We start from the raw sequence: 27045 nt of genomic DNA, 5'->3' as shown, positions 1-27045 counted from the left end.
CAACAAAACATCAGCAACAATATACAGTGTTATGGAATTAATCGACATAGTATTGAGTATACAATATGTTAAAAATAATGCAAGTTCAATTTTTCAGAACACATGTGTTGAGACAGTATCAATGATAGGTTCAAAAAGAGAAAAAAAAATTACAGGTTAAATTAAGGCAAACTTGTGGTATCTAAGCTTTTGGGATTCGCTCATTTCCCTTAGCTTTATAGTTTCCAGTTGGGCCCATTTAGCCTCAAAGAACTGCATTTTGTTTTTTTTAATAGCTGAGTAGTATTCCATGGAATAGATGAACCAAAGCTTTCTTATCCATTCTTCTGCTGATGGGCATTTCAGTTGCTTCTGTGTTCTGGCAATTACTGATTGTGCTGCTATGAACATAGGGGTGCATGTTGGTTTGTCGTGAAACAGGTGTTTTGGATATATTCCTAGGAGTGCTATTGCTGGATCATATGGTATGCAGATTTTGAGTTGTTTAAGTGTTCTCCATACTGATTTCCATAAAGGATGTACTAACCTGCAGCCCCAGCAGCAGTGGAGTAGGGTTCCCTTTTCCCCACATCCTCGCCAGCAAGTGTCGTTGGTGTTCTTGTTTATGTGGGCCAATCTTACTGGTGTTAGGTGGTACCTCATCAATGTCTTAATTTGGATTTCCCTTATTGCCAGGGAATTGGAGCATTTTTTCATATGTTTGTTTGCCATTTGGGCTTGTTCCTTTGTGAAATGTTTGTCCATTTCCCGTGCCCATTTCTTGAGTGGCTTGTTTGTTTTGGTGTTTTGGTTGTTTTGGAGTTCTTTGTATAGTCTGGAGATTAGCCTTCTATCACCTACATAGTGTGCAAAGATATTCTCCCACTCTGTGGGTTGCTTGTTTACTTTGCTGATTGTTTCCCTTGCTGTACAGAAGCTTCTTAGTTTGATGAGGTCCCATTTGTTTATTCTGTTCTTAACTGCTATTGCTTTTGGTGTCCTTCTTAGAAAGTCAGGACCTACTCCTAGATTTACAGAGAGATGAGACAAAGATCTTCCATCTGCTCTTTCACTACCAAAATTGGCCACAATGGCCGGAGCTGAGCTGATCCGAAGCCAGGAGACACGAGCTTCTGCTGGGTCTCCCACTCAGGCCACAAGCAGGGAGCTGGATGGGAAGTGGAGCAGCTGGGACATGAGCTAGTGGCCATATTGGATCCTGATGTGTGCCAGGCAAGGACTTTAGCCACTAGGTTGCTGTGCCGGGATCCACAGAGTCCCTTAAGCAACTTGTTTCAGGCTGATAGTTTTAACAATTATTTTGTCTCTTAAATCAGAATTGGAATCTTCTATAATTCCTATAATGTTATCCTAATTTATTATATTTATTGTAGCAATTGCCTGACTTTCAGCCGTCATGTTATTATTAGATGTATTCTAATACTTCTTAAAATGCAGACCCACAGAGTAGAAGCCAGAACAATTCGGACAGAGAGGCGGCTGATTTAACAGTAGCAGGCCTGAGGTGAGAGGACGATGTTTAAGGGGCTCCCTGATTCAGGCTCTGACTGCTCAGCAGGGTTCTGACAAATTGGAAACTTAGTAGTTAGTGTGCAGAGGCCTGCGACAGGTTGGGGGAGTAAGCCCCCATCTGATACAAAGGGGGAATCAAAAGTCTAGATTTTCCTGTACATTAAAATACTGCTTAAAGTTGCATGTGAGTTCTTTTGAACAGTTCATATATAATCTTTCTTTTAGAAATATAACTAAAACTTTTTCCTTGTAGTTCTGGTTATCTTAAATTTCATGATTACAAAAACTCATGGTACCCAAAAACTCAAATGTATGTGCCAACATGCACTGCATCCAGTTGTTTGCAATCCTGCGTGTGTTTCAGGAAGGATCAGCTGATAAGCGTTTGTGATAAGAATCCCTTGAAATGGAACTGTTTTCGCTAGGAATGCTGCCACTTTCTAGCTGTGCAAACCATGCTTCACAGATTGATTTGCTTCAGTCAGATAGTTTGTTAGTGGCAAGGGTGGGCGGGCTTGGGGTTTAGATCTTTGGATACGTGTACAGTGAACTGAACCTGGCGGGTTTGCCTTGTCTCAGCTGCTTCAAAACATGACAGTTATTCAAGCTGAACATTGTATTCAAATGGCATAACTTGCTTGGGCAGAGTATCTTCAGAGAGAAATACAATTGATATCTATTCTGAATTTATTGAAAATAATGCTGCAACCAATCAGAGATGACTTGTAGTTTATATTTATATTAGACTATCCCTTGATAGCCTTCCCAATAACGAAGAAATGTCAAGAACATTGTTAAATAACCATGACTAAAATTTTTGCATTCTGAAATATCATTTAAAGATTTCCTTTTGGTAAGAGGATCCATACATACTCCACACATCCAATTCTAAGTAAATTAAAAGAGTCAGTTGGTGATGTAACGAAGTGATCACAGGGTCACAGTCTCCCAGATGAACTTGCTAGCTGCCAGCTTGTGAATGAATGTGTTTTAGTGGTATTTAATATTATCCTAGGAAGCCAGAGCTTCCTAGCATCATATGCATCATTAATTGGGGGAAGGAACGCCTGGTGTTTTCTGGATCCAAATAGGAATATTAATTTCAAACGTGGTTTTTTTTTCCTCTTTAGACATTTGATAAAATTCTTATTGCCAATCGAGGAGAAATTGCGTGTAGGGTGAGTAAAATTGTCATCTTACTTTGCATTTTATTCTATGAACTGTATTATTAAATTCCATTCAGTGTGCATCAGTGCTAATGGGTAACCGTAATGTATTTTAAATAGGTTATCAAAACTTGCAAGAAGATGGGCATTAAGACAGTTGCCATCCACAGCGATGCCGACGCGAGTTCTGTAAGTAGAATTTTGCTGTGTTGAATGAGAACTTACTTTGTGTCAAGTGGAAGAAAGGATGAGAGCTGAGTCTGTTTTTTCTTGTCCAGTAAAAGGCATATTGCATTATGAAAACTGTCTGATTGTTCACTGTTAAGCTATACAGAAATACCACAATGTTTTTCATATATGTCCTTAACAGTTTTTATTAAGAAGCTTTAGAAACCTAGCCTACACACTGCCAGACTGATTGCTGGCCGACGAGTAGAGGGAGGCAAAGCACGGGAAGGTAGGGTCCGAGACGAATGAATGGTGCTGCACTGCTCCCCTTGGCAGGCCCCCCGCCCAGCTCGCCGGCACTAAGGGAGTGCTGTAACTGTGGAACCTTTCCCAAGGACATCAGAGTGTTCAGCTGAACGTTCGATAAGAAGAGATAAGCTAGTGCTAAGTGGATGTGAACAAAAGGGAACGGGTAAAGCACCGGGTGATGTGTAATCTTATTTGGCACGTTTAATATAGCAGGCATTTTTAGCAGTGATGAACTATGAAGGAGTAGGAAAAATCACATGGGAAGAGAATGGAAGTTATTGGAGCTTTATAGAATGAGAAATAAAGGTAGTTGTACTTTAATGCAAGTTATGCTTCTGCACTCTTTGATGCTGTTGTTGATCATGGGACCCCTTTGGGAATGTTGGCTCTTATGATTGAAGTTAATACATAGACTTCAAGTTTTGCACTTGAAAAAATTTTCTTTTCCCTAGCTGTGTGTTTCTTTGATCTTACCTGGACACTCTTCTTTTTTTTTTTTTAAAGTGAAAACACTTGCAAACTATTACTTCTTGAAAATAAACATTAAGTATTTATCTTCTAGTTAGTTGACAGATATATATTTAAAATATTCATCTTTTTAAAAAAAGATTTATTGATTTTCTCATTGGCAAGTCAGATATACAGAGAGGAGAAGAGACAGGAAGGAAGTTCTTCTATCTGATGATTCACTCCCCAAGTGGCTGCAACTTGGCTGGAGCTCAGCCAATCCAAAGCCAGGAACTTCTTCCTGGTCTCCATCCTCTACTGCTTTCCCATGTAACAAGGGAGCTGGATGCAAAGCAGGGCCACTAGGATTAGAACTGGCGACCATATGGGATCCTGGCGTGTGCAAGGTGAGGACTTTAACCACTATGCTGTTGCGCCAGGCCCAGTATTCATCTTTTAATGCAAGGTAATTGATTCTCACTTTATTTCTAAAATTTGGTAGTAATTAGTAGTCCTTACAAGATATTCTTGAGATAAGGAGAAAAGTGGCCCTTTGCTAATTTGTTTTGTTCCCCCTGTAGTCTTTGAGTGCTTTCAGAAGAGAATTGCTGGGTCATGGGGTGTATGGCCATTGGCAACTATTTTCTGTCTGGAGAGTAAATATGTTTTAGATTTTGCTGGGCACTGTGATTTCCATTGTCTATTTTTTCCAAATTTCTTTTTCTGCAAATCAGATGTACAGACTGAAGGCAAGACAGAGAGGAAGATTTTTCTATCTGCTGGTTCCCTCCCTAAGTGGCCACAATGGCCAGAGCTGAGCCAATCGGAAGCCAGGAGTCAGGAATTTCTTCTGGATCTCCCACACGGGTGCAGGGTCCCAAAGCTTTGGACTGTTCTTGACTGCTTTCCCAGGCCACAAGCAGGGAGCTGGATGGGAAATGGAGCTGGCAGGACATGAACTAGTGTCCATGTGTGGGATCCTGGTGTGTGCAAGGTGAGAACTTTGCTAGGCTGCTTAGCTTGGCCCTCCAATTCTTTATAAATGTATTATTCTCTTTTATAAAAAGATGTCTCTGCTTAGCTTTTTCCTTTTTTTTTCTTTAACTCTTAATAGTTTATTTGAAAGCAAAGTCTTCCATTTGCTATTTCATCCCCCAGATGTCTGCAGCAGGGCTGGGCTAAGCTTAAGCCAGGACTTTTGAACTTACTTTAGACCTCCCAATTCAGTGCTCTGAGTGCACCTACACTCCTGCTAACTCACATCCTGGCGTCCTGGCCTGCTCTCCCCAGGCCGTGTGTGTGTGTGTGTGTGTGTGTGTGTGTGTGTGTGTGTGTGTACGTGTGTACACCTTTGTTCCTGCTGGCTCCCAGGGCATGAATTAACATGAAGCTGAATCAGAAGGGCAGCCATCATGTGTACCCAGGCACTTATGCATGGAGTGGGGACATTCCCTTGGGCAACTTTCCTTTTGTGCCAAACACCTGCCCTTAAGAATCTTTCTTGAGGGCTATATAGAAACAATTCTTGGAGGCTGTCCTGTGGCTCTGGGTAAAGCTGTTTGCTGTACATAAGCATCTTATCAGAGCTCTGGTTCAAGTCCTGGCTGCTGTGCTTCTGACCCAACTCCCTGCTAATGCTCCTGGAATAGCAAAGGAAGATGGTCCAAGCCCTCGTATCCCCTGTCCCCAGCCTGGTAAGCCCTGATAAGTGCCAGGCTCTTGGCTTTGAGCTGTGGTAGATCTGGATGTTATGCCATTTGGAGAATGAATCAGTGGATGTGAAGTCTCTTTCTCTATCTGTCCCTTTCTCTCCGCTCTTCAAATAAAGAAAGTGAATCTTAAAAAACAAAAACCGAGAAGAGCCCCTGGACTGCATTTGTCCTGATTTGGGCGGACAGTATTGTGGGACCCATTGAAATAAATGTACTGTTAACTCAATAAGAAACTGCCAAGTGATTCTGGGTTGTGGTTGTCCCTTGTCACGCGCTCATCAGCGGTGTGTGACAGCTGAAGTGGCTTGTGTCCTTGCCAGTGCTCAGTGTTACCTGTTGTTTTGAGGTTCACTATTGTAGTGGCCTTAAGGTGTTATCTCATCGTGCTTTCAATTTAATTATCTGTGATGAATATTGATGCTGAGTACCTTTTCATGGCATTTCGTGGCATTCATTTATGCTCTTCTGAAGTGTTGATTCAACCCTAACTGAAAAAAAACATTAGAAGAGTAGCGCAGTGAATGCTGGTATGCCCTTCATTTAAATTCACCATCAAGTGTAAATATTTTGCCGCTTTGCTTTATATCCGTATCCACAAATATATTGTGTGTCCCCCCTCCTTCTTCTATTTTTTTTTTTTTTGCTAAAGAATTTGAAAGTAGGTTACAGATATTGTGGTATTTCACTCCTAAATATTTCAGTATCCATCTTCGAAGGATAACTATTTTCTTACCCAGCTGTAATGTCTTACCAAACGTAAAAAAATTAAGTTTGCCTGTATAGCTTTTCTTTTTTATTGAAGATTTGTTTTCTTTGGAACAGCAGATATACAGAGAGAAGGAGAGGTTGAAAGAAAGATCTTTCTTCTGCAATGGACAGAGCTAAGCCGATTGGAAGCCAGGAGTCAGGAGCTTTTGCTGGGTCTGCCATGCAGGTGCAGGGTCTCAAGGCTTTGTGCCATCTTCAGCTGCTTTTTTAGGCCACAAGTAGGGAGCAGGAAGGGAAGAGGGGCCAATGGGACATGGATGGCACCCATATGGCATGCTAGCAAAGCAAGGACTTTAGCCATTAAGTTATTGTGCTGAGCATCTGGATAACTTTTATAAGAAAAAGATTACTTATTTGAAAAGCAGAGTGACAGAGAGAGAGGAGAGAAAGAGATAGATTTCACATGCTGGTTCATTCCATAAATGGGCACAGCAGCTGGGTCTGGATGAATTTGAAGCCAGGAGCCAGGCGCTCCTGTTGCGTCTCCCGTGTGGGTAGCAGCAACACAGCTGCTTGGGTCACTGTCCTCTACTTCCCCAGGCATGTTTAGCAGGAAGTTGGATGTGCAGTGGAGCAGGATGGACTTGGGCTGGCTCCCTGCTATGGAGTACTAGCATTGCAAGAGGCTTAACCCTCTGCGCACAACACTAGCCCCTGGAAGATCTTCTGGTATGCTTAGCACATTGAACTGTGCCCAGATGTCTGCTATAATATTTTCTTTGGTCCACAGTGCAAAGTTCATGAATTACTTGTGATAATTATTCCCTTTTTTGTCCTTTAATCTAAAACAGTGCTCCTATCTTTACTCCTTTTTTGTTTAATTTCATGAAGTTGATGTTTTTAGGAATTTATGCCAGTTGGATATCAGATATTCTGGGTTTGTCCAGTTGTTTCCCCACAATCAGATTCCAAATCAGTATTACGGACAGGAATAAGCTAAGTGATGACGGCATTGCTTTTTGTATTAATCAGTAGGTTCATAATGTTGACTGTTCCATTCGTTACGTTTGATCGTTTAGTTTTTAGCAGGTCTTTCCATTATCATGGTACATTCTTATTATGTAATTAATGGAGTGAACCCTTGAATTCATGTGAGTATTTTGTTTCCCACTAGCCTTTTTTTGGGTATCATCTTTTTGTTTCTTTTTTTTGGTATTTATGTCCTTTTATTTTTTATTTATTTTTAGTGTATTTGTTTTAGTCTGTCATATTGTTTTGTCATTTCAGGTACCTAGTTGTCCATTTCTATTCCTGACTCTTTTTCATGATGTATTGTTTCCTTATGTGTTTGGCATGTGACTTCATATTTGGTCACCTAATGTTAGGTTTCCGAGATAACCCGAGCTGCAGGTATGGCATGGTGGGTTAGATGTAATACCATAGTATTATGATCTGGAACTGATTTATTTATTAATTTGTTGACATGAAGGAGTCTGCGCTGTGAGGACAGTGGGTGGAAGAGGATGAAGTCATGTTTGCACACAGCCTGTCGAGCAGGCCTGGGGGCTGCCGAGGAGAGCCTGCTTTCCTTTGAAGCGCCGGTGCATGGCTCAGCATCTGTCTGCTCCCTGCTGCGCAGGCCTGTCCGCCCAGCCCTTCCCTGAGACGGATCTGGGAGCAGCCTGGCTTCTTGTAGGAAGTTTGCTTTGGATCTCCAGCTTGCATGGGCTCTGAGAGTTAAAAGCCAGTTCGGATGCCTCCCATCAAATGGAAGGATTGGCTGGTGTATCCGCTTTTGTGAATATAGTCTGGTTTTTAGCTTCCTCTTGCTTTTTGTTCCTTGAGGATTGCACACTGATTATTTAAAGGATATTCTGTTTAATCTATTTAAAGGATATTCTGTTTGATCTGGAATTTTAAGGGTGTCTAGGCAGGAGATGCAGTTAATTTATTGTTGATTGTCTTACAGTAGTAGCATGACATTCTTTAGAAAGTTCTTTCCTTTTCTTTGGGGAATAAATGCTGTCTTAAAGTCAGGCTTTCCTTGGGAACGTTGTTTGTTTATAATGATTTAGAGCAATTGAATCTCTGGCATGAAGCCAAAGGCAAACAACTTAACACCAGCGGAAGATGGTCAGGATAAGAGAAGGCTTATGGCAGTCAGACCTCTTGTTACAGTGTCAGTTGTGCTTTATGTTTCACTTTCTAGGCTCTAGGAAAACATGCTTCTCTTTGAAAAGGTTTGTGAATAATGGTTTAAGAAGGGTAGACAGTCATAGCAAGACTGTATCCCGCGGGGTTCTGACTGGGGATGGGTTGTGTCTGTAGATGAGTTTGGGTAAAGTCTTCCTATCCATGAACATTTGATGTCTCCCCGTTTATTTAAGTTGCTTTGATTTCTTTGGACATTATCTTGTGGTTTCAGAGGATGAGTTTTACACTTGCTTTGTGATGGTTACTTGTAAGCATTTTATATTTTTTCTTGATAACTATCCTGAGTGGAATTATTTTCTTATTTTGAATTTTAAAAGGATATACTATTTATTTGAAAGGCAGAGTGACTGACTGAGAGGGAGATTTTTCCTCTGTTGCTTCATTTTCCCAGTGCCTGCAGTAGCAGGACTAGGTGGGGGTCAGGTCAAAACCAGGAACCAGGAACTGCATCTTGGTTCCCTACGTGGGTGAAATGTACTCCGAGGATACATGAACTGAATCTGGATTGGGAACTGGGAGGCTAGGACTTAGAACAAGCACTGTGATATGGGATCTTGGTGTTCAATGTGATGGCTTAAGTGCTGATCCCAATTTCTTGCTGGAACATTCTCTGGGAGCTAACATTTGATGGCTCAAATACCTGGGTACCTGCCAGCCACCTGGGAGACCTGGATTGTATTCCAGATATCTGGCTTTGGCTTGGCCCACCCCTGCATTTTGTGGGCATCTAATGGAAAATCTCTTTTATAATGAAAATGAATTAATTAAAAATGTACAAATCCCCACCGTGTTGTGTTAGCTCGCAGGCAGTGCCTGCTGCCTCCTGAGTGTGTACCAGCATGTGTGTGGAATTTGAAGCAGCTCTGGGCCTGAACCCGGGCACCCCTGGGTGGGCCATCGCCTTCCGAAGCTGCGTCCTCGCTGCTGTGCCCTCGCTGCTGTGCCCAATGCTCGCCTGCATGTTGCCTGTCTTCACTGCTAGGGCAGACTTGCCAATATTTGGTTGCTCTGTCTGTGTGCAGTCGGATTTAGGTGAGGAATATCTGATATCTGCCATGTTGGAACAACAGCTTGCAGTCAGAGAAGTGTGCATTGTGACTCACGTATCAGCTGGGCAGCCTGCTGTTGACGGTGACTCCTGGTGTGCCCTGGGGTCTGAGCCTTCACATGCTGGAACGAGATCCGTGGGGCTGCCCGTTGGCACTGGGCAGTCATGGACACCGCTTTTCCTGTGTACCCTTGGTACTGTTTCCCTGCTGTCTGGGAGGGACTGGAGACAAACAGGACTTCGTGACGTCTCAGTAATTAGTGTGTGTTGGTTCCAGCTGAACAAGCTGGACGGTAATGACCAGGTCAATGCTGATAGGATACACTAATGTGGTCTAAAGGGAAAGGAGCCGCAGTTCCGTGGGGTTCTTGAAACCTTGGCTTGACATCTTTCTCTTTTATTATGAGTACATATTATAAATGTACATCTTGCTATATCATATGTGACCTGCACAATTGTTGTGTTAGAGACTGAGGTAATGTAAATATAAAACCTCCAGTTTTTTCCTAATTCACATGATTTCAAGGTATTTTGTTGCCTTTTTTGGGAGGGGAGGGAAGAAGTTAAAGTTCTTAATTAAACTTTTTTTTAAGTTCATAATCTGTTAGTTGATTTGTTTGCAGCTTGTACAGTTTCATTAGGTAGGAGCAAATGACCACGGTCATGTTTGTGAAATTTCCTGGGGATGCTCATTAAAAAAGCCAAGTGACCATTTTGTATTATGTGTGTGAATTTGAGATGCATTCAAACAACAGTCTCTTAAATTGCCTTTTACGAAGGGAGAAGATCTTGGGATTGTGTCCGTAGTGGCTCCTGCTTCTCAGTTGATCTTTTTCAAGTTACAGACATTTCTGGACATTTAGTGTGTGATATAAACATCTGTAAGAGTCTTAATGGATTCTTGCAAAAAGAATTTGTGATCACCATCTTCCAAGTGTAATTTTCCTTATGGGCAGCAGCGTCCTATGGCACGTCCTAGCATTAGTGACAGTGAGCACTGCATTTAATGGGAGGAAGGCATTGTTTTCCCTGGTGTGGTTTTGAATCTTTGAGTTCTGGTAATTAGGTCATGAGTTTTTAGGGGCTAAGTCCTCACCTTGCATGTCCCAGGATCTCATGTAGGTGCTGGTTCATGTCCTGGCTGTACTACTTCCCATCCAGCTCCCTGCTTGTGGCCCGGGAAAGCAGTTGAGGACAGCCCAAAACCTTGGAACCCTGCACCCACGTGGGAGACCCGGAAGAAACCCCTGGCTCCTGGCTTTGGATTGGCTCAGCTCTGGCCATTTGTGGCCACTTGGGGAGAGAACCAGCAGACGGAAGATCTTTCTTTCTTTTCTCTGTATACCTGCCTTTCCAATAAAAATAATCTTTGGGAGAAAAAGTAAACATACAACATACCTACCTGTATAGATTTAAAAAGCAGACTTTTCTGTGAAGATCTAATAGGGAGAAGAGGGTGTTTGAGGTCTGTATACATTTCTCTTTCATTTTTGCTTTCATTGTCTTTGGAACACTTTATAAAAATATTACAGCATAACTGTTTTAAATGTTTTGATTATCTTTGACTGGACTAAATTACCTTCCTGGCATTTTTGGGTAAAATGGAACAGGGTAGGATTCCTGGTAGGGATTTGCTCACATTACTATGGCTCATCAGGGACATTATGGCTAATTGGAGATCCTGCAGCACGGTGGCAGGCGGCCGAGGAGAATTATTTAGCGTTAGCGATGGCTCGTCTGGGAGTTGTGCACTAATCAAGGCGCTTGCGTGTTAGCAGGGATGGGGGTATGATGGCTGTGGCATGTGAGGTGTCTGCGCACGCCCCGGACAGGCAATGAGTTAATCAGGAAGGAGATTAGATGGCGCCCATGCTGGTTCATCATTATCCGCCACAGCGCCTGTCAGGTTGTGTATTTAAGAAAATACAATTGTTGCTGAATTCAGTATGTATGTGAGCTGAATTCTGCCATCATTCTTTGCTTTTCAAGAAAACAACCTTAAATTACTTTAAATATAGAAAAGAGGAAAGTTAACTGTGCTCTGATTTGTTGTTTAAAGTACAGTATCTCTCCTTTCCACACTTCAGAGTAAATCTTTACTTTGGCTTTTTTTTACTGTTGCATGAGAAATTTGAATTCAACATATGATTTAAGTCTTTTCCTGAGGTAGAAAAATTCAGCATTTCAGAAAGCAATAAAATATTTAACACATGAAGCTGTGGACAAATCAAAGCGTTTCATCTCCTCCTCCCCCCAATCAAAATGCTCGAAATCAGGGGCGGGGGCAGAGATCTCCCTTGCTGTGGTGGGTGGTCTCTGTCGGCGGGGGCAGGGATCTCCCTTGTGGGGTGGGTGGTCTCTGTGGGTGGGGCAGAGATCTCCCTTGTGGGGTGGGTGGTCTGTGTGCCAGGTAGATCCATTCTGTGTGCAGTGTGCTTAGAGCCATCTGTCCTGAAGCTTTTATATAGTGGGGAAATGGAACTAATAAATTGAGTTCCTTTAAAAAAATAAATTGAAATACAGCATAAATCCATGAGCAAACTGGATTATATCTGTAAGACATGTGTACAAAGTTACAACCCAGGGGAAGGCAGAGTTTTTTAACATAAGCTCCACCAAATTTAATAAAATTTTCTACCAGAGTGTGGCCTTCCTGTATTAACTTAACCGGTACTGTGGGTGACGCTCCAAGTGCTAACCTGTGGGAAATCATTGCTGCAGCCCAGCATTATGGTCAGCAGTGTCAGAAGTGTGTGCACCGCACCCTCCCTTGGGGGCTGTGAGCTCAGCAGGTGGAGTCCTCAGAAACCTACAAAGCTTAAAAGACCAGATAGGTGAAGTTCCCTGGAGTTAAACATAAGCCAGTCGTCCCAGTTAGGAAGATGGATTGTGTTTAGCAGTTGGGCAAGAATTACATTTGGGCAGGAAAAGAAGAGTTTACATCAGTGTTGTCATGTGTGAGTTATTTTTTTCATACATGAGTTTGTAAACTTTGCTGTTTTCTAACAGCATTCTAACTTAGAATTTGTGGAAAGTTTTCCTTTATATAGTGGAAGAGACTGTCCCATGGTTTTCTAAATTTTTGTTCATAACTAGAACTTTGTGTTTTACTTAACTGAAATTTTAATTTAAGACCAAAAATCGTGGGATAAGCCCTGTGGCATGGTGCGCTAACCATCTGCCTATGATGTTGGCGTTCCATATGGGTGCCAGTTCATGTCCTGACTGCTCCATCCCAATTCAGCTCCCTGCTTATGGGCTGGGGAATCAGCAGAGGATAGCTCAAGTTTCGGTTCCCCTTCGCTCAGGTCGGAGACCCGTCAGAAGCTCCAGGCTTCTGGCTTCAGTCTAACCCCATCTCAGCTGTCATGGCTGCTTGGGTAGTGAATCAACGAAAGGGAGATCTTCCGCGTTCTCTCTCATTCTGTCTGGTTCTCTCTCTGTAACTGCCTTTCAAATACTTAGCATATAAAATTTGTAATGAATTTCATCAACATAACTTTTTAATTAACTTATTTAAAAGTAGGCTTATGGAAAGAGGGAAAAATAGAGTTCGAGGTAGGGGTAGAGTGAATGAGGGGGAAAAGAAGCAGACGGTGGAAGAGAGGCAGAGAACAGGGAAAGAGATCAATCAGTTCATCTCCTTGCTGGTTCAGTCCCCAGATGGTCCCTTGTGGGGTAGTTGGGCCATCCTGCACTGCTTTCCCAGGTGTATCAGCAGAGAGTTGGGTCAGAGGCAGAGCAGCCAGGACACAAACTGGAGTCCACATGGGATGCCAGTTTTGCGGCTGGTACCACCATAGTGACTTCAAGGAAGTTTGTTTTAAAGAGAACATTCATGTCTCAATGGTTTAGTAGCTGGTGGTATGAACAGGGACCAAATCAAGGGATTCTTTTTCTCTAAGCATCCATCTATGGAGGAGTGGGAGTAGGGTCTACTGATAAAGCTTATGTTTTTGAAAAAGGTATATTTATTTTTATTGAAAAGGCAGATTTACAATGAGAAGGACAGAGAGAAGAGAGAGAGATTGATTCTATCTGCTGGTTCACTCTCCAGTGGCCGAAATGGCCAGCTGGGCTGGTCCAAAGGTGATAGCCAGAAATGTCTTCCAGGTCTCCCACGTGGGTACAGGGTCCCAAGGCCTTGGGCCATCCTGCACTGCTTTCCTGGGCCATAAGCACAGAACAGGATGGGAAGTGGAACAGCTGGGACATGGATTGGTGCCCATATGGGATGCCAGTGCTGCAGGCAGAGGATTAACTTGACATGTCATGACCTTGGCTCCAGAGGCATTCATTAAAAAAACATTTGGAGGGCCCGGCACGGTGGCGCAAGTGGTTAAGGTCCTCGCCTAGCACCCCCGGGATCCCATATGGGCGCCGGTTCTATCCTGGCAGCCCCGCTTCCCTTCCAGCTCCCTGCCTGTGGCCCGGGAAAGCAGTCAAGGACAGCCCAAAGCTTGGGGACCCTGCACCTGTGTGGGAGACGCGGAAGAGGCTCCTGGCTTCGGATCGGCATAGCATCGGCCCGTTGCGCTCACTTGGGGAGTGAATCATTGGACGGAAGATCTTCCTCTCTGTCTCTCCTCTCTGTATATCTGCCTTTCCAATAAAAATAAAATAAATCTTAAAAAAAAAAAAAAAAGAAACAGCAGGAACCCTACATGCAAAATTTAGAGACTGAAAGAAACATGCACAAGGGTGTTTGCTATAAAAAAAAAAAAACACTTGGAAATAGGTTAACTGTATTCTGACATTCCAGTGTTCACAAGGTCGTAACTCCTCCTGTATCTGTTCCTGTCTCCATTACATTAAGACATTTGGTAGAGGGAAAACAGGGCATGCTCATTTTTTTCGGTGGGCCTTTAGCTCAATGTATTGCTTGGTGTGCCTACAGTGCCTGGGGTTCATGTTGGTGGATCTACTTTTTAGTTGTAAAGGGGTAAAGACACTTCATTATTTCACATATAAAGTGTTAAGAGCATAATGATACTCTCCATGTCTTCCCTTCCCCATCACGTTCACCTTCTCTCCTTCTTACCCCTCCCTCCCGCCAAGATCTATTTATTTTTATTGGAAAGCCAGATTTCCAATACTACGCAAGTAGCCATAATGGCTGGAGCTGAGCTGATCCAAAGCCTGGAGCCTGGAGCTTCTTTGGTATTTTCTACGTGGGTGTAGGGTCCTAAAGCTTTGGGCCATCTTGAGCTGCTTTCCCAGGCTACAAACAGGGGGATGGAAAGGAAGTGGAACAGCCAGGACATGGGCGACAATGCGATACCAGTGCATACAACTTGAGGACTTTAGCTACTGTTCTGGCTCACAATAATGTACTTCATTTTTTTTTTTTTAAGTCAACATGCTTAGCCCTCAGTTAATTATAGAATTCAGCAGGTTGTAACCAGAGAAACCTCTGTTGTTCAGGGAAATGGGCAAGGCCTCTAAAAGTAATCAAACCATGGGGCCCAGCATAAGTGGCTCAATGGCTAAATCCTTGCTTTGCACGTGCCAGGATTTCATTTGGGCTCTGGTTTGTGTTCTGGTTCCTCCACTTCCCATCCAGCTCCCTATTTGTGGCCTGGGAAAGCAGTTGAGGACAGCCCAAAACCTTGGGACCCTGAACCCATGTGGGAAACCCTGAAGAAGCTCCTGGCTTCTGATTATCTCATCTCTGGACATTGTGGCCACTTGGTGACCCAGTGGATGGAAGATTTTTTCTCTCTTTTTGTCTTTGTAAATTTGTTTTTCCAAAAAGTAAATAAATTTGAAACAGAGGAGTGAGCGTTCAGCTGGGCTGACTCAGAGCATGTGCAGGGGCCCGCAGCCACTCCCGTCTCCCCAGCTCTGCTCAGGTTCTTGCCAGGGTTGCCTGGCACTTTTTCAGGCTGCTCCCAGGGGCCATTTTCCAGTCCTTTTATGTTTGTCTGCTTAGTGGAGTGTGACACTTGCAGCACCTTGACACCTGTTTGTTCCTGGCTTTGGGCATGGCTGTGGGTCCTAGGTTACCTTCTGCTTCTGTTCCTCTGCTTTTCCTGTGAGGAGCCAGGCCAGGCTCCCTGGGGAGACCTGCTGCTGTCCACCCTGTTTCCATGCTCTTCTGCGGAGTCTGAGGTTCTAATCATTTCACAACTCCTCTGTTTGTTCTCTTTCTCTGACCTATGCCAAATTCAGCAAAACCCACAGGTTTGATTCTGTGTTGCATCAGAATCTAGTGCAGAAACAGCCCTGCAGAATTTATCTTCATAGCTACTTGGTCACTTCTCACTTCTGACTTATGAGCACATCCTTGGCACAAATAATTTTGCATCTGGTTGGTCATCCTTGTCTTTTTCCTTTTTTTTTTTTTAAGAGAGAGAGAGAGAGAGAAGGAAAGAAGGAAATAAATAAATAAATAAATGTTTGTGCTGTGTCACTTCCCAGATGGCTGCCAAAGCTAGTGCTGGGCCAGGCTGAAACGTGGATGGCAGGTGCCCAGACAGTTGAGTGACCTTCCATAGCTTCCCCCAGGCCATCAGCAGGGAACATTTGGAGAGAAGCAGGGCAGTTGGGATCCAAACTGGCACCCATATGGGACGCTGGAATGACAGTGGTTTACCTGCTATATAAGGCTGGTCCCTGATCATAACTTAGTAGTTACTTTTTTAGTCAGATCTCTCTCTCTCTTTTTTTCTCTCTCTCAAGATTTATTGTTTTTTCAAAAGGCAGAGTTATATATAGAGAGAAAGATTTACTCCCCAAATGGCCATAGTGGTTTCAGTTTGTCCTCTCCAAAGTCAGGAACCAGGAGTTTCTTCTGGGTCTCACATGCAGGTGTAGGGACTCAGGGACTTGGCCTAGCCTCTGCTGCTTTCCCAGGCCATAACCAGAGAGCTGAATCAGAAGTGGAGCAGTAGGGACTTGAGCCTGCTCCTGTGTGGGATGCAGGTTACACCGGCGGAGGCATAGCCTGGTATGCCACTGCACCAGCCAAGATACAGGCCCAAGGATGCCCAGTTTAATCTCTTGAACCTATGGAAATGACCTTATCTGTGACACAGACATTTGGCACATGTGGTTGAGTTTAGGATCTTGAAGAGGAGGTGACAGGCTGGGGGCCTGGCGTAACCACAAGGATCCTCATAGGATACAGCCACAGTGGAGTGGGAGGGCTGTGAGTCAGGAAGCAAGAAATTGGAGAGGGTCATGGACCCTGCTGATGCTAGCCAGGGCAAGGGAACAGAGCCACCCTGCATCACTTCCAGCAGGTCCTGGCCTCCTCACACCTTGGCTATAGGGTTATGAGACTCATTGGTCACTTTGGCCCGCTGGAGCAGCAAGGTGGACACATCCGTGTTCTTTTAAGCTCTTTGAGGCTGTGGTCCTCAGTTCCAGCAGCGATTGAAATGAGCACACAGGGACAGTCAGATACAGTCAGTGTGTCCATTGTATTAGCATATCGCAGAGAGGTGGAGAGCAATTTCAGTAAATCTTCGTCCTTGTGCATGAAGAGAAACCAGGGTATCTGAGAGTCCATCACGATGATCGCTAAAATTAATTCCATACAGAGCACTTACCAGAGCCTGACTTTCAGGTCGTGTTCTTAGTGTTGGATTTCTTTTTTCTTTTCTTTTTCTTTTTTTTTAAATATTTGTTTTTATTGGAAAGGCAGACCAGATTTGTGGAGAGAAGAACGACAATGATCTTCTATCTGCTGGTTCACTCCCCAAATGGCCTCAATGGCCGGAGCTGTCAATCTAACCTGAAGCCAGGAGCCAGGAGCCTTTTCCAGGTCTCCCCGTGGGTGCGGGGACCTGAGGCTTTGGGCCGTCTTTTACTGCTTTCTCAGACCATAAATAAGTAGGTAGCTGGATGGGAAGTGGAGTCGTTGGGACACTAACTGGCACCCATGTGGGATTGTGGTGCTTGCAAGGTGAGGATTTAGCCATTGAGCCATCGTGCCGGGCCCAGCATTAGAGTTCATAATGTGTGTTGGCATTTTGTCAGCTATTTTTTCCCTGCAGATTATTTGAAATGCTTTTTCATCTCACCTTTCATCCTCCTTCTCCTGTCTATATTGTTCGTGTCCTTTCCTTCCTCATTGTTCCCTGCCTCCTGCATTTGCTCTCTGCCCCTGCCACCGTGCCACATTCCCACCAGCACCCCCAGTCCTGCTTCCTGCCCAGCCTTTTGGATCCCTAATGCATAACCAAATGTGCTGAGGACGGCCTGGGCACATGACAGGTTCATCGCTGAAGCTACTTCGCATTCTCAGCCTGAAGTTGCCATCTTCCTCTCACAGTCCCTAGAAGGTGTCGCCGCTGGTGTATGCTGGCCTCCTCTTTGGGACTGAGGTGGCTCCACCGTAGCCTGGCTTTACCCAAGGCCTCTGACTGCCTTTCCAGTCTCCCCCAACACCGCTTAATCATTTGTGCTTTGTGCGTAGCACTTTCCACTTCTAGAGACACCAGCTTGTAAGGTGCTGATGCCCGTAGGTGGAGGATTAGCCAGTTGTGCCATTGAGCTGGCCTCAGATTCAGTACACTTCAAACTTGCCAAAGAGTGTATCAGGGTGAAATCTACCATAGGTCAGGGGGCGGCTGGAGTGCTTCCTCTCACTGGGATGTGTTTCTACTTACCAATATGTTTGGGGTGGGCTTTGCCTGGTAATTAAGACACCTGTTAAAATGCGGGCATGCTGTATGGGTGTGCTCTGGTTTGATCTGGTGTGGCTCCCAGTCCTGATGATGTAGGCGCCGTGAGACTGCAGTGGATGGCACCTGCCCGCTCCTGGTCTGGGCTGGCACAGGCATTTGGGAACGCAACTAGCTGACGGACATGCCCTCTTTTTGCTGTGTTTCTGCCTCTCAATAAAAACATTAATTTATTTTCAGTTGTGATAAAATGTATATAACACAGAATTCACGATTTTAAATCATTCTGATGGATAGAATTCAGTGGCATGAAGTACGTAGTGTCTGTGTACTGACCTTGTTAATTGTTAGTTCCAAGAGTATTTTTGTAGATTCTTTGAGATTGTTGATTGTTATTAAGTTCGTGAAAGGTAATAGCTGTGCTCTTCTATAACCTGTATGCATCTTTCATTCTGCTCTTGCTGCTCTGGCCAGTGCGAGGGAGCGAAGGTCGAGTGTGTCCTTGCTTATTGTCAGTCTTCATGGCACAGCGTTAGTGATGTGGACTTAAGCATGCTATCAGTCTTCAGGTTTTGGCAGACACCTTCACTCATGTTCCTAATTTGCCAAGAGCATTTATCATGAGTGGATGTTGAATTTTCCTTTATGCTTTTTCTGAGTCGGTTGATACTCTGTGGATTTTCTTTTGATTCTGTTGGTTATGGTGAGTGAGTGTTTTGGTGAGGCAGAGCTGGCTTTGCCTTCCGGGAGGAAACCCTTGATATGGTGCATTATAGTTTTTTTTGTACAATGCAGGGTTGGATTTTTAATATTCAAATTTTTAAATCTTCTGTGTGCTTTAAAATGTATTCATTTAAAAGATGATTTTTTAAATTTGAAAGGCAGATTTTACAGAGAAGAGGAGAGATAGAGAAGGAGAAGGTCTTCCATCTGCTGACTCACTCCCCAAATGGCCAGAGCTGAACTGATCTGAAGCTAGAAGTCTATCAGGAGCTTCCTCTGGGTCTCCCATGTTGAGGCAGGGTCCCAAGGAGCTGGTCATCCTCCCTCGTGTTCCCAGGCCAGTAAGCAGAAAGCTGGACTGGAAGAGGTGTAACTGAGACATGAACTGGCACCCATATGGGATGCCAGTGCCACAGGCAGAGGGTTAGCTCACTATGCCACTGCACCAGCTCCCCGTTGTATAATAACCATTTCTTTCTGAAACCATTTTATTTAGTAGCAATTTGTGCATATACTTTTTTCCTATATACTATTGCTTTTATTTGAAGTTGTTATATAAGTCTTTCATGCTAGACTGAATTGTTGTAGAGTGTGCTGTTGCCGAGTATCTGTGATAAGCTTTTTACGGGCTCAGGGAAGGGAGCAGGGAGTGCTCCATGTTTCCTTATGCTGAGGTGGTGCGGTGCCTGGAACAGAGGGTAACTGAGTTGGAGAAGAAGGTGGGAAGCAGAGACGGAGTGTGAGAGACACGGACTTGGGAACTAATGTTCCCGGGGAACTTGTTCTGGCTTTTGTAGGGTGTTGAGACTCATCCTTGGGTTCTTGCCTTCTGGTCTTTTTCATGATGTGTGTTCCCCTTTGATGGAGCAGCGTTCTCTTCTTTGTCCCCAGAGGGCCAGCTGCCACCTCTAATAAAGCAGGACTTTCCCACCTTGTGCTGTCCAGATGTTCCTTTTAATTGGAATACATTTATTTACTCTTTTACACAGAAAGACACATGCCAACAGCTGTACTGAGCATTCTTTCCTAAGGCAGCCAGACGTTGGATTTGGAGAAAAGTTAGAATCTGGAAAAAAATAAAACAGATACGCAGCTTGTAGCCCTTTATGGGACCATTTATTTCTATTTTTTTCCATGCTCAATTGTTGCCATGTAGGATGTCTTTTTAGCCATCTTCATAGTATATCCTGTCATAAATCTGTTTTGGAAAATTAAAAGTCTAATTTTTCCTGAAATCTCTGAGATGAAATGAGCCTTCCTGCAGACTGGAGAGTGTGCCCTGTGCCCTGGTAAGCTGGTGCTAAGCTCACTGAAGTCATGCCTGCTTGGGCTTCGTGTGCTGTTGGTCAGCTACTGGGCTCGCCTAGCGGGCGGGCTTGCAGTGGGACTCGCCGTCACAGCAGGTGGCTTGATGTCCCTTGACTCACTCGTGTCTCTTCCACTTTCTTGTCCTGTGTTCTCCCCTTTGCTTTTGGCTTTGGTTCCAGGGAAGGGAGAAGGAAGACAGCTTGCTCCGTGTATCCGCGTGAGATTCCTGTTGCTCTCTGGGCCATGTCCTCAAAGGGGGGTGCCGCCTGCACATGGTGACAGTGCCAAGTTAGAGGGGTGCGGGTGAACCCAGTGAGAGCACAGCTCTCTGACTCTGGGTCTGCTGCCATTCAGCTAATTATTAGCTTTGGACCAGGGAGAAGTAAAATTATTTTTCGGAATTTCTCCAGCCTACTTCTCCGACCTCAAGGACACAGTAGTTTCCCTTTTGGGAGGTGGAGAGAAGCAGTAATATTTCTGGAGAAGAAGAAAAAACAAACCCACATAGATGTTTTGCTGTCTCTGGTTTCCCTCTGTGCTCATTGAGAATGTGCAAAGAGAACTTTGTGAGTGATTTAAGTGCGTACAGTGACTGCCTTAATGTCAAAGTGCTGACTGCAGACGATGAGGAACTTTCTGGAGACAGGGAGCACGGTGGGCTGCTTTTGTTGTTGTTTTGCAGTATTTGCCTGAAGCTCATTGGTGAGCCTGGCCAGCAGTAGACTATAAGTCAAGGATTTGGGCAGGTGTTTGGTGTAGCAGTTAAGATGCTGCTAGGAATGCCTGCATCCCACGTCAGGGTGCCTGGATTTGCTGATTCTTGATTGCACCTTCCTGCTGATGTGTACCCTGGAAGCAACAAGTGATGCTGATTGATCATGTGAGAAACCAGGGATGAATTCTTGGCTCTTGGCTTTGCACTGGTTCACCCTTGGCTGTTGTGGGCATTTGCAGGGACTGAACCAGTGGAATATAAGGAACCTCTGTCTGTTTCTGCCTAAAACAAATAATGAATGAATGAATGTAACACAGCAAGGACTTTCCTGGCTTTGGGAAGGCCGGTAGTGATGTTGGGTTAGATGGATTGTGGAGTCTTTTAGAAAGCCTTTGGAGTTCCTCCGAACGCACTGTTGGTAGAATGGCAATACATATTACCTTTCGCCAGATTTATTTGTAGCTATAGTTATTTAGGAACAGTGTGATCACTTTCATGTCCCCATTTAAGCTTAAGTTTGTTTTTTTTGAGAGGTAGAGAGACATGGAGAGTAAGCAATTATCTGGTTCATTCCTCAAATGCCCAGAGGACAGGGTGTTGGGCTTGGCCAAAGCTAGAAACTGGAAATTCAGTCCAGCTCTGCTGTGTGAGTGGAAAGAATGCAGTTACGTGAGCTATGTTGCTGTCTCCCAGGGTTGGAAGCTGAAGTCGGAGAGCCGGAGCTGGAAGTCTAACCCAGGTGCTCTGAATTGGGAAGCAGGTGCTGGGCTGAAGGTCAAATGCTTATCATCTCAGACCCATTTGTATTCCGTATTAGAGTCGTAGGAGGGGTATGTTGATGGTTCTCATGGCAGTCTTAAAAATAAAAATTATTATTTAAATTTTTTTAAAAATAAAATTTGTTTTTCATTTTATTTGAAAAAGAAATGGGGATACAGAGCTTCATCTTTTGGTTCACTCCCCCAGTGCCTGTAATTCCCAACAGGCTGGCTGGGCCTGGCTGAAGCAGGAGCCCAAGCCCATTTGGGGTCTCCTGTGTGGAAGACAGGAAGCCAAGTCACCGACACTTGTTACTTGCTAGTATAACCACTAACAGGGAGCTGGATGGCTCAAACTAGCGCCCAGATAGGATGCCAGCAGCATGGATACTGCCTTAACTTGTGCTATAGCATTGGCCCTGTGGCATTTTTCTTTCCTAGTTAAAAGAAAAAGGTAGACCTGCATATATTGACAGATAACATCTGTAAGGTATATTTAAAGTTGAAAATAAATTGGTAGAATGTTATATTTGGAATGTTGTTTTAAATCTCACCCCCTTATAGTTTATAGTTACGTACAGTGTAATGGCCAAAGAGCATGGCTTCTCTGCAGTGGCCCTGCTGACACTGTGGTATGTGATGCTTTGCTGTGGGTGCCTGTTCAATGTCTTCTTGGATGCTTAGCAGTATTACTCCTTGTAGTGACAACCTAAACTGTCACCAGATCCTGTCAGCTGTGTCCTCAGGTACAGAGCTGCTCTCAGGGGATCCTAGTTGTGGACTGAGGGCTAAGAATGCCTAGTCACTTGGTAAGTGATTGTTGGAGAGAGACTGTGACGGGCACAGAGGTGTAGACACAGGATGTTTAGGTGCTAAACGTGTTGTAATTTAAATAAACAAAAGATACCTTTGCTTCTTTATACCTATTGTTTTCAGTCTGAAAGTGGTTAATGTTGAAAGAAAAAAGACAAGTATCTCATAAACATGAAAATGCGAAAACTCAGAGAAATGTTATTTTAAAAAGTTAACAATTATTTTCCATTAGGTTAATAAAATTAGAAAAATCAGTCATGTTCAATGATAGTGTAAAATAAGGAAGTTCATTTCTAATAGGAGTGTAAGTTTGTGTAATCTTTGTGTAGTGTGCAGTTCAAGGTTAAATATTTCTCTTTGGGAAATGAGAACCTGCATACAGACTGTCATGTTTAGGAAAGCTCATTGCATCTTGTAATACCTGCAAGTTAGCAACTATGTCAGACATTAGGGGATTGGGTGAATGAATTATGAATTTGTTCAGATTACTGGAATATCAGCAGTTAAAGCTTAGGAAGTTGAACGAAAAGTACTAAGTAAGAAAGCAAGTTGTGGGCCTGGCCCAATGGCCAGAGGATGGGCCAAGGCCTTGGCACCCTGCACCCAAGTGGGAGATCCAGAAGAAGCTCCTGGCTCCTGGCTTCAAATTGGGTCAAGTTTGGCTAGTGTAGCAGCTTGGGGAGTGAACCAGCAGACAGAAGATCTTTCTATGTCTCTTCTCTCTGTATATCTGCCTTTCAAAAAAAAAAAAAGCAAGTTGCAGAATAACACATAAAAATATAAAAAGATTCAGTTTATGCCAAGAAAATCTTAACACATAATAAGCCTAGCAGGTTTGCAGTAAAAGTGCTCAGGTAAGTATATGAGAGCAAGTGTTGGATAATAATGGTCAGTGGAACTATGAGGCCTGTGGGGATTAGAAAGGAATGGCAATCTACATCATTTAACCTGTTTTTATAAATAGTCATATTTGAGAGCTAGATGGATAGACAGAGGGTTACCATCTTTTAGGTCATTCCTCCAGTGTCCTTGGTTGCTGGGCCTGCACCAAAGCTGAAGCTGGGATCTAGAAACACACTCCAGTTCTCTCATGTGGGTAGCAAGAACCCAGCCACCGAGCCATCATTCCTGCTCCAGGAGGCTCGAGCAGAAGCCAGTCTTAGGCCTCAAACCCAGTACTCTTGTTACAGGATGCGGTCTCTTCATTGGCATCTTTAACTTTCAGTGAAGCACCTCTTCTCCAAATCCTGAAGAAGTATTCAACATAGCTAGTTTTATTTGTACATCTTGCGGGTAATTAAAATACACAATTCAAGGCTGAAGAGCACCTGGCTGGCTCGTGTTAGACATAGTGTCGTCATTTCATGGCACACAGTGGGGTGGGCTGTTGGGAGTGCTTTGGAGTTGTATGACTCTTGATGACTATCCATATTTTATTGCAGTTGATGTTCAGCTGTTTATGTGGTTTGAAAACAACCCCACCCCATTAAAAAAAAAGCATTTATTTATTTTTGCAAGGCAGAGTTACAGAGAGGGAAGAAGGGACACAGAGAAAGAGATTTTCCATCTGCTTCTTTATTCTCCCAACAGCTGAGGCTGGGCCAGGCCAAACTTGGAACTTGGAGTTCCATATGATCTCCTGAGTGGGTACCAGGAGTGCATTTACTTTCTACTTTCCCAGGTGCGTTAACAGGGAGCAGGATCAGAAGTGGAGCAGCTGCGACTCAAATTGTTGCTCTTACGGGATTTAGGCATTGCAAGTAGTGGCTTAACTTGCTGCACTGCAACACTGGTCCATGGGAACACTATTACTATAGATCGTTTCTCAATCTTGTCTCTAAAATTTAATCTGACATCATCTTAGAAATCTGTATTCAGGGCCCAGTGCAATGACCTAGTGGTTAAATTCTCACCTTGTATGTGCTGAGATCCCAAATTGGTACCAGTTCATGTCCTGGCTGCTCTGTTTCCCAGCCACCTGCATGCTTGTGGTTTGGGAAAGCAGTCGAGGACAGCCCAAAGACACTATAAAGAAATTCCTATCTTTGAATGGGGTCAGCTCTGGCTGTTAAGGCCACTTGGGGAGTGAATTAATGGATGGGAGATCTTTGTCTCTCTCTCTGTAAGTCTGCCTTTCCAATTAAAAAAAATTTTTAAAAAGAAATCTGCATTCAGAAATATTATGCCTCGGTGCTTTTGCTAAGCCTTCTTCAAAGCATCTTGAATGTAGGTATAGGATCCTAATGATTGCTCGCCAGAAATTCTTTTCTCCTCCTTGTTAGATTTCCTTCATTTGGTTTCCTGTCTATTTTAATTTTGAGCTGGGAGAAAGGAAGGAAGGGAGAAACACACACACACACACACACACACACACACACACACACACACACAAATGTGTTCCATCTCCTGGTTCACTCTTTGGATGGTCCTACCACCAGAGCTGGGCTGTGCTAAGGCCAAGACCCCGGCATTCTATGTAGGTTTCCCACGTGAGTGACAGAGCCCCAACTACTTGAGCAGTCATCGCTGCCTTCCAGGGTATGTGTTAACAGGAAGCTGGGTCTCAAGCAGTGCAATTGGACTTGAACCAGGCTCTTCAGTATGGGCAGCTGGCATCCTGACTGATGTCAACCACTGCTCCAACTACCTGCCCTGCAGCTTTTCTAAAGTTTAACTGCTTATCTATTTTTTTATTGTTTCACTGAGCTGCTTATTCTGTTTCCAGACTATACTTCCCATGTGGCTTCTATCTTAGAAATGTTCTTTGTCAAATTATTTCTGGCTTTATCTTCATTGGTTGAGGCCAATAATCAAACATAACCACTGCAAATAGCAGTGCTCATGGCATAGTTGATTAAAAGTTTTAAGGTGAAATTTTCAGTTTTGTGCTTGCCAACTTCGTTGAGATGTAGTTCACATATTATAACTGTGGCCTATTTTAAGTGTCCAGCTCAGTGTGCAGGTTTTTAGAGCTGTGTAGCTAAAATTGTGATCTGTTTTTACAACATTTCCATTATCCTACAAAGATGCCTTATGTCCATTTGCAGCCACTTCCTGTTCTCCTTTTCCAGATATGCCAATGATCAACTTCTATAGTTTTGTATTTTCTTGACATTTCAAATGAATGGAATAATATAATATTTGGTCTTTATATGTTGTCAGTTTTCTATTGTAGGAATATATCACATTTTGTTTTTCTGTTTACCATTTGATGTGCATTTGTGTTTATGTTTTTTGATTATGAATAAGGCTGCGATGAACACTTGTGACCATGTGTTTATATTGACGTATCTTCCTTTATTTTGGGTATAAATTTATAAGTGAAATTCCTCAGTCATGTGCTAATTCTATACTTAGAGTTTTTGGTACATCAGGATTTTACATTCCTACCAGTAATCTTGACCTTCTTGTGGTTCACATTTCCCCAAATTGTTACAGTGCCTTGTAGACATTTGTCTTTTTGATCGTAGTTATCCTAGTGGTACAAGGAGATCTTTTAAAAAATGCCTGTTCATAATCTTTGCCCATTTATTTTAAAAAATTATAAATTTATTTATTTATATTCTTCTAATTTTATTTTTGATGTTTACATAGTTGATCAGGGTGAGACAGTTGTTTCCGAATCTTCCCCCTTCTTCCTCCTGTATCTGAGGGAAGAGGGGAAATTTGGGGAGAAGCTGCACCCAGCCTCCCTGCCACCTCAATACCAACCTATGCCATCCCTGGGAAAGGCCATCTTGTATTAGTTCAGGATCTCCAGTGCGGTGCACGCACCATGGGTTCCCCCTGAGTGGTTTTGATAGTTCTGAAATGCTGTTGATCCCACCAAAGCAAGGATGAGGAAATCCTTGCAAGGTCCATCTGCTGACATGGTTCACCCCAGAGTCTCCATTTGTCCAGGTATTTGCTATCAGTGCTTGGCTGGGCTAGTTGACCAATTTTTTTCTACTCTCCTTCTTTTGCTATGGTACTGGATGTCCTCTGCAGGCTCTAATGAACTTCCATACCCTCCATGTGCATCTAGGCATGCTGTCTACAACTCCATTTCGGCCACTTAGTGGTCCAGTTCTGACACATAAACTTCACGGTCAGGTGACAGGCCTTGTGGTTCTCCCCATGGTTGGAGTTATGAGTCCAGCAGTTCAGTTGGGAGAATCCCCACAGAATCCTCGTCAGAGATGATTTCAGAGATGACTCGTGTGTGATGGTCAGTATGGGATCTGGCTCAGTTCGTCACCTATGTCAGCCTACGCACACATGGTAGTTGCAATTGCTGGGTCAGTTCTGTCTCTGACCCCGTCTGTTACATAAGCCAATCTGCCAACCACACACTTGGCCCCCATGTTCGCCAATGGGATTTGCAGCCTGATCAGGGCAGCCCCCAATAACTCCCACCGGGCCCCATCCGGCCCTAGTTCTTGTGCTTCCCAGTATATGCAGCAGACTGGTCTGATCTCTCCCACATCCCTTTCAGCAGTGAAGCTATGCAATTCTAAAGTTTTCTTTGTTGGGAGGCTATTTATTACTGATTCATTCTCAGTTTTGGGGATTTTTTTTCAGGTTTTTTTTTTTTCCTTTTCTGCCTTACGTGTATATTGTATGTGTCCAGAAATCTATTTCTTCTAAGTTTTCAATTTTTTTTTTGCATATAGCTATTCGTATTTGTTCCTAACTGTTTCATTGTATTCCTGTTATTCTAGTTGTTAACATTTTCTTTTTCATCTCTGACTGTATTAATTTAGTTTTCTCTTTTGGTTGTTCAGGCCAGTGGTACATCAATTTTTTTTTATTATATTTTTGACAATCTTTATACA

At 43.5% G+C, this 27045-nt stretch overlaps 1 protein-coding gene across 8 annotated transcripts in view; it reads left to right on the top strand.

The window, feature by feature from the left end:
* The window catches only part of PCCA (propionyl-CoA carboxylase subunit alpha), a 324721-nt gene that overhangs the window by 20141 nt on the left and 277535 nt on the right, over positions 1–27045 (top strand). For all 8 annotated transcript variants that reach the window (XM_040991176.1, XM_040991175.1, XM_040991172.1 and 5 more), the window contains 2 exons: positions 2643–2690; positions 2799–2867. In XM_040991176.1, coding sequence (XP_040847110.1) covers positions 2643–2690; positions 2799–2867 — 117 coding nt within the window. The remainder of the gene's footprint in view (positions 1–2642; positions 2691–2798; positions 2868–27045) is intronic.

Source organism: Ochotona curzoniae, unplaced genomic scaffold (assembly GCF_017591425.1).
Source record: "Ochotona curzoniae isolate NIBS_2020 unplaced genomic scaffold, NIBS_Ocur_1.0 contig_64, whole genome shotgun sequence".
NCBI classification, from domain to species: domain Eukaryota; kingdom Metazoa; phylum Chordata; class Mammalia; order Lagomorpha; family Ochotonidae; genus Ochotona; species Ochotona curzoniae.
This window is presented reverse-complemented; position numbering and strand designations above follow the sequence as displayed.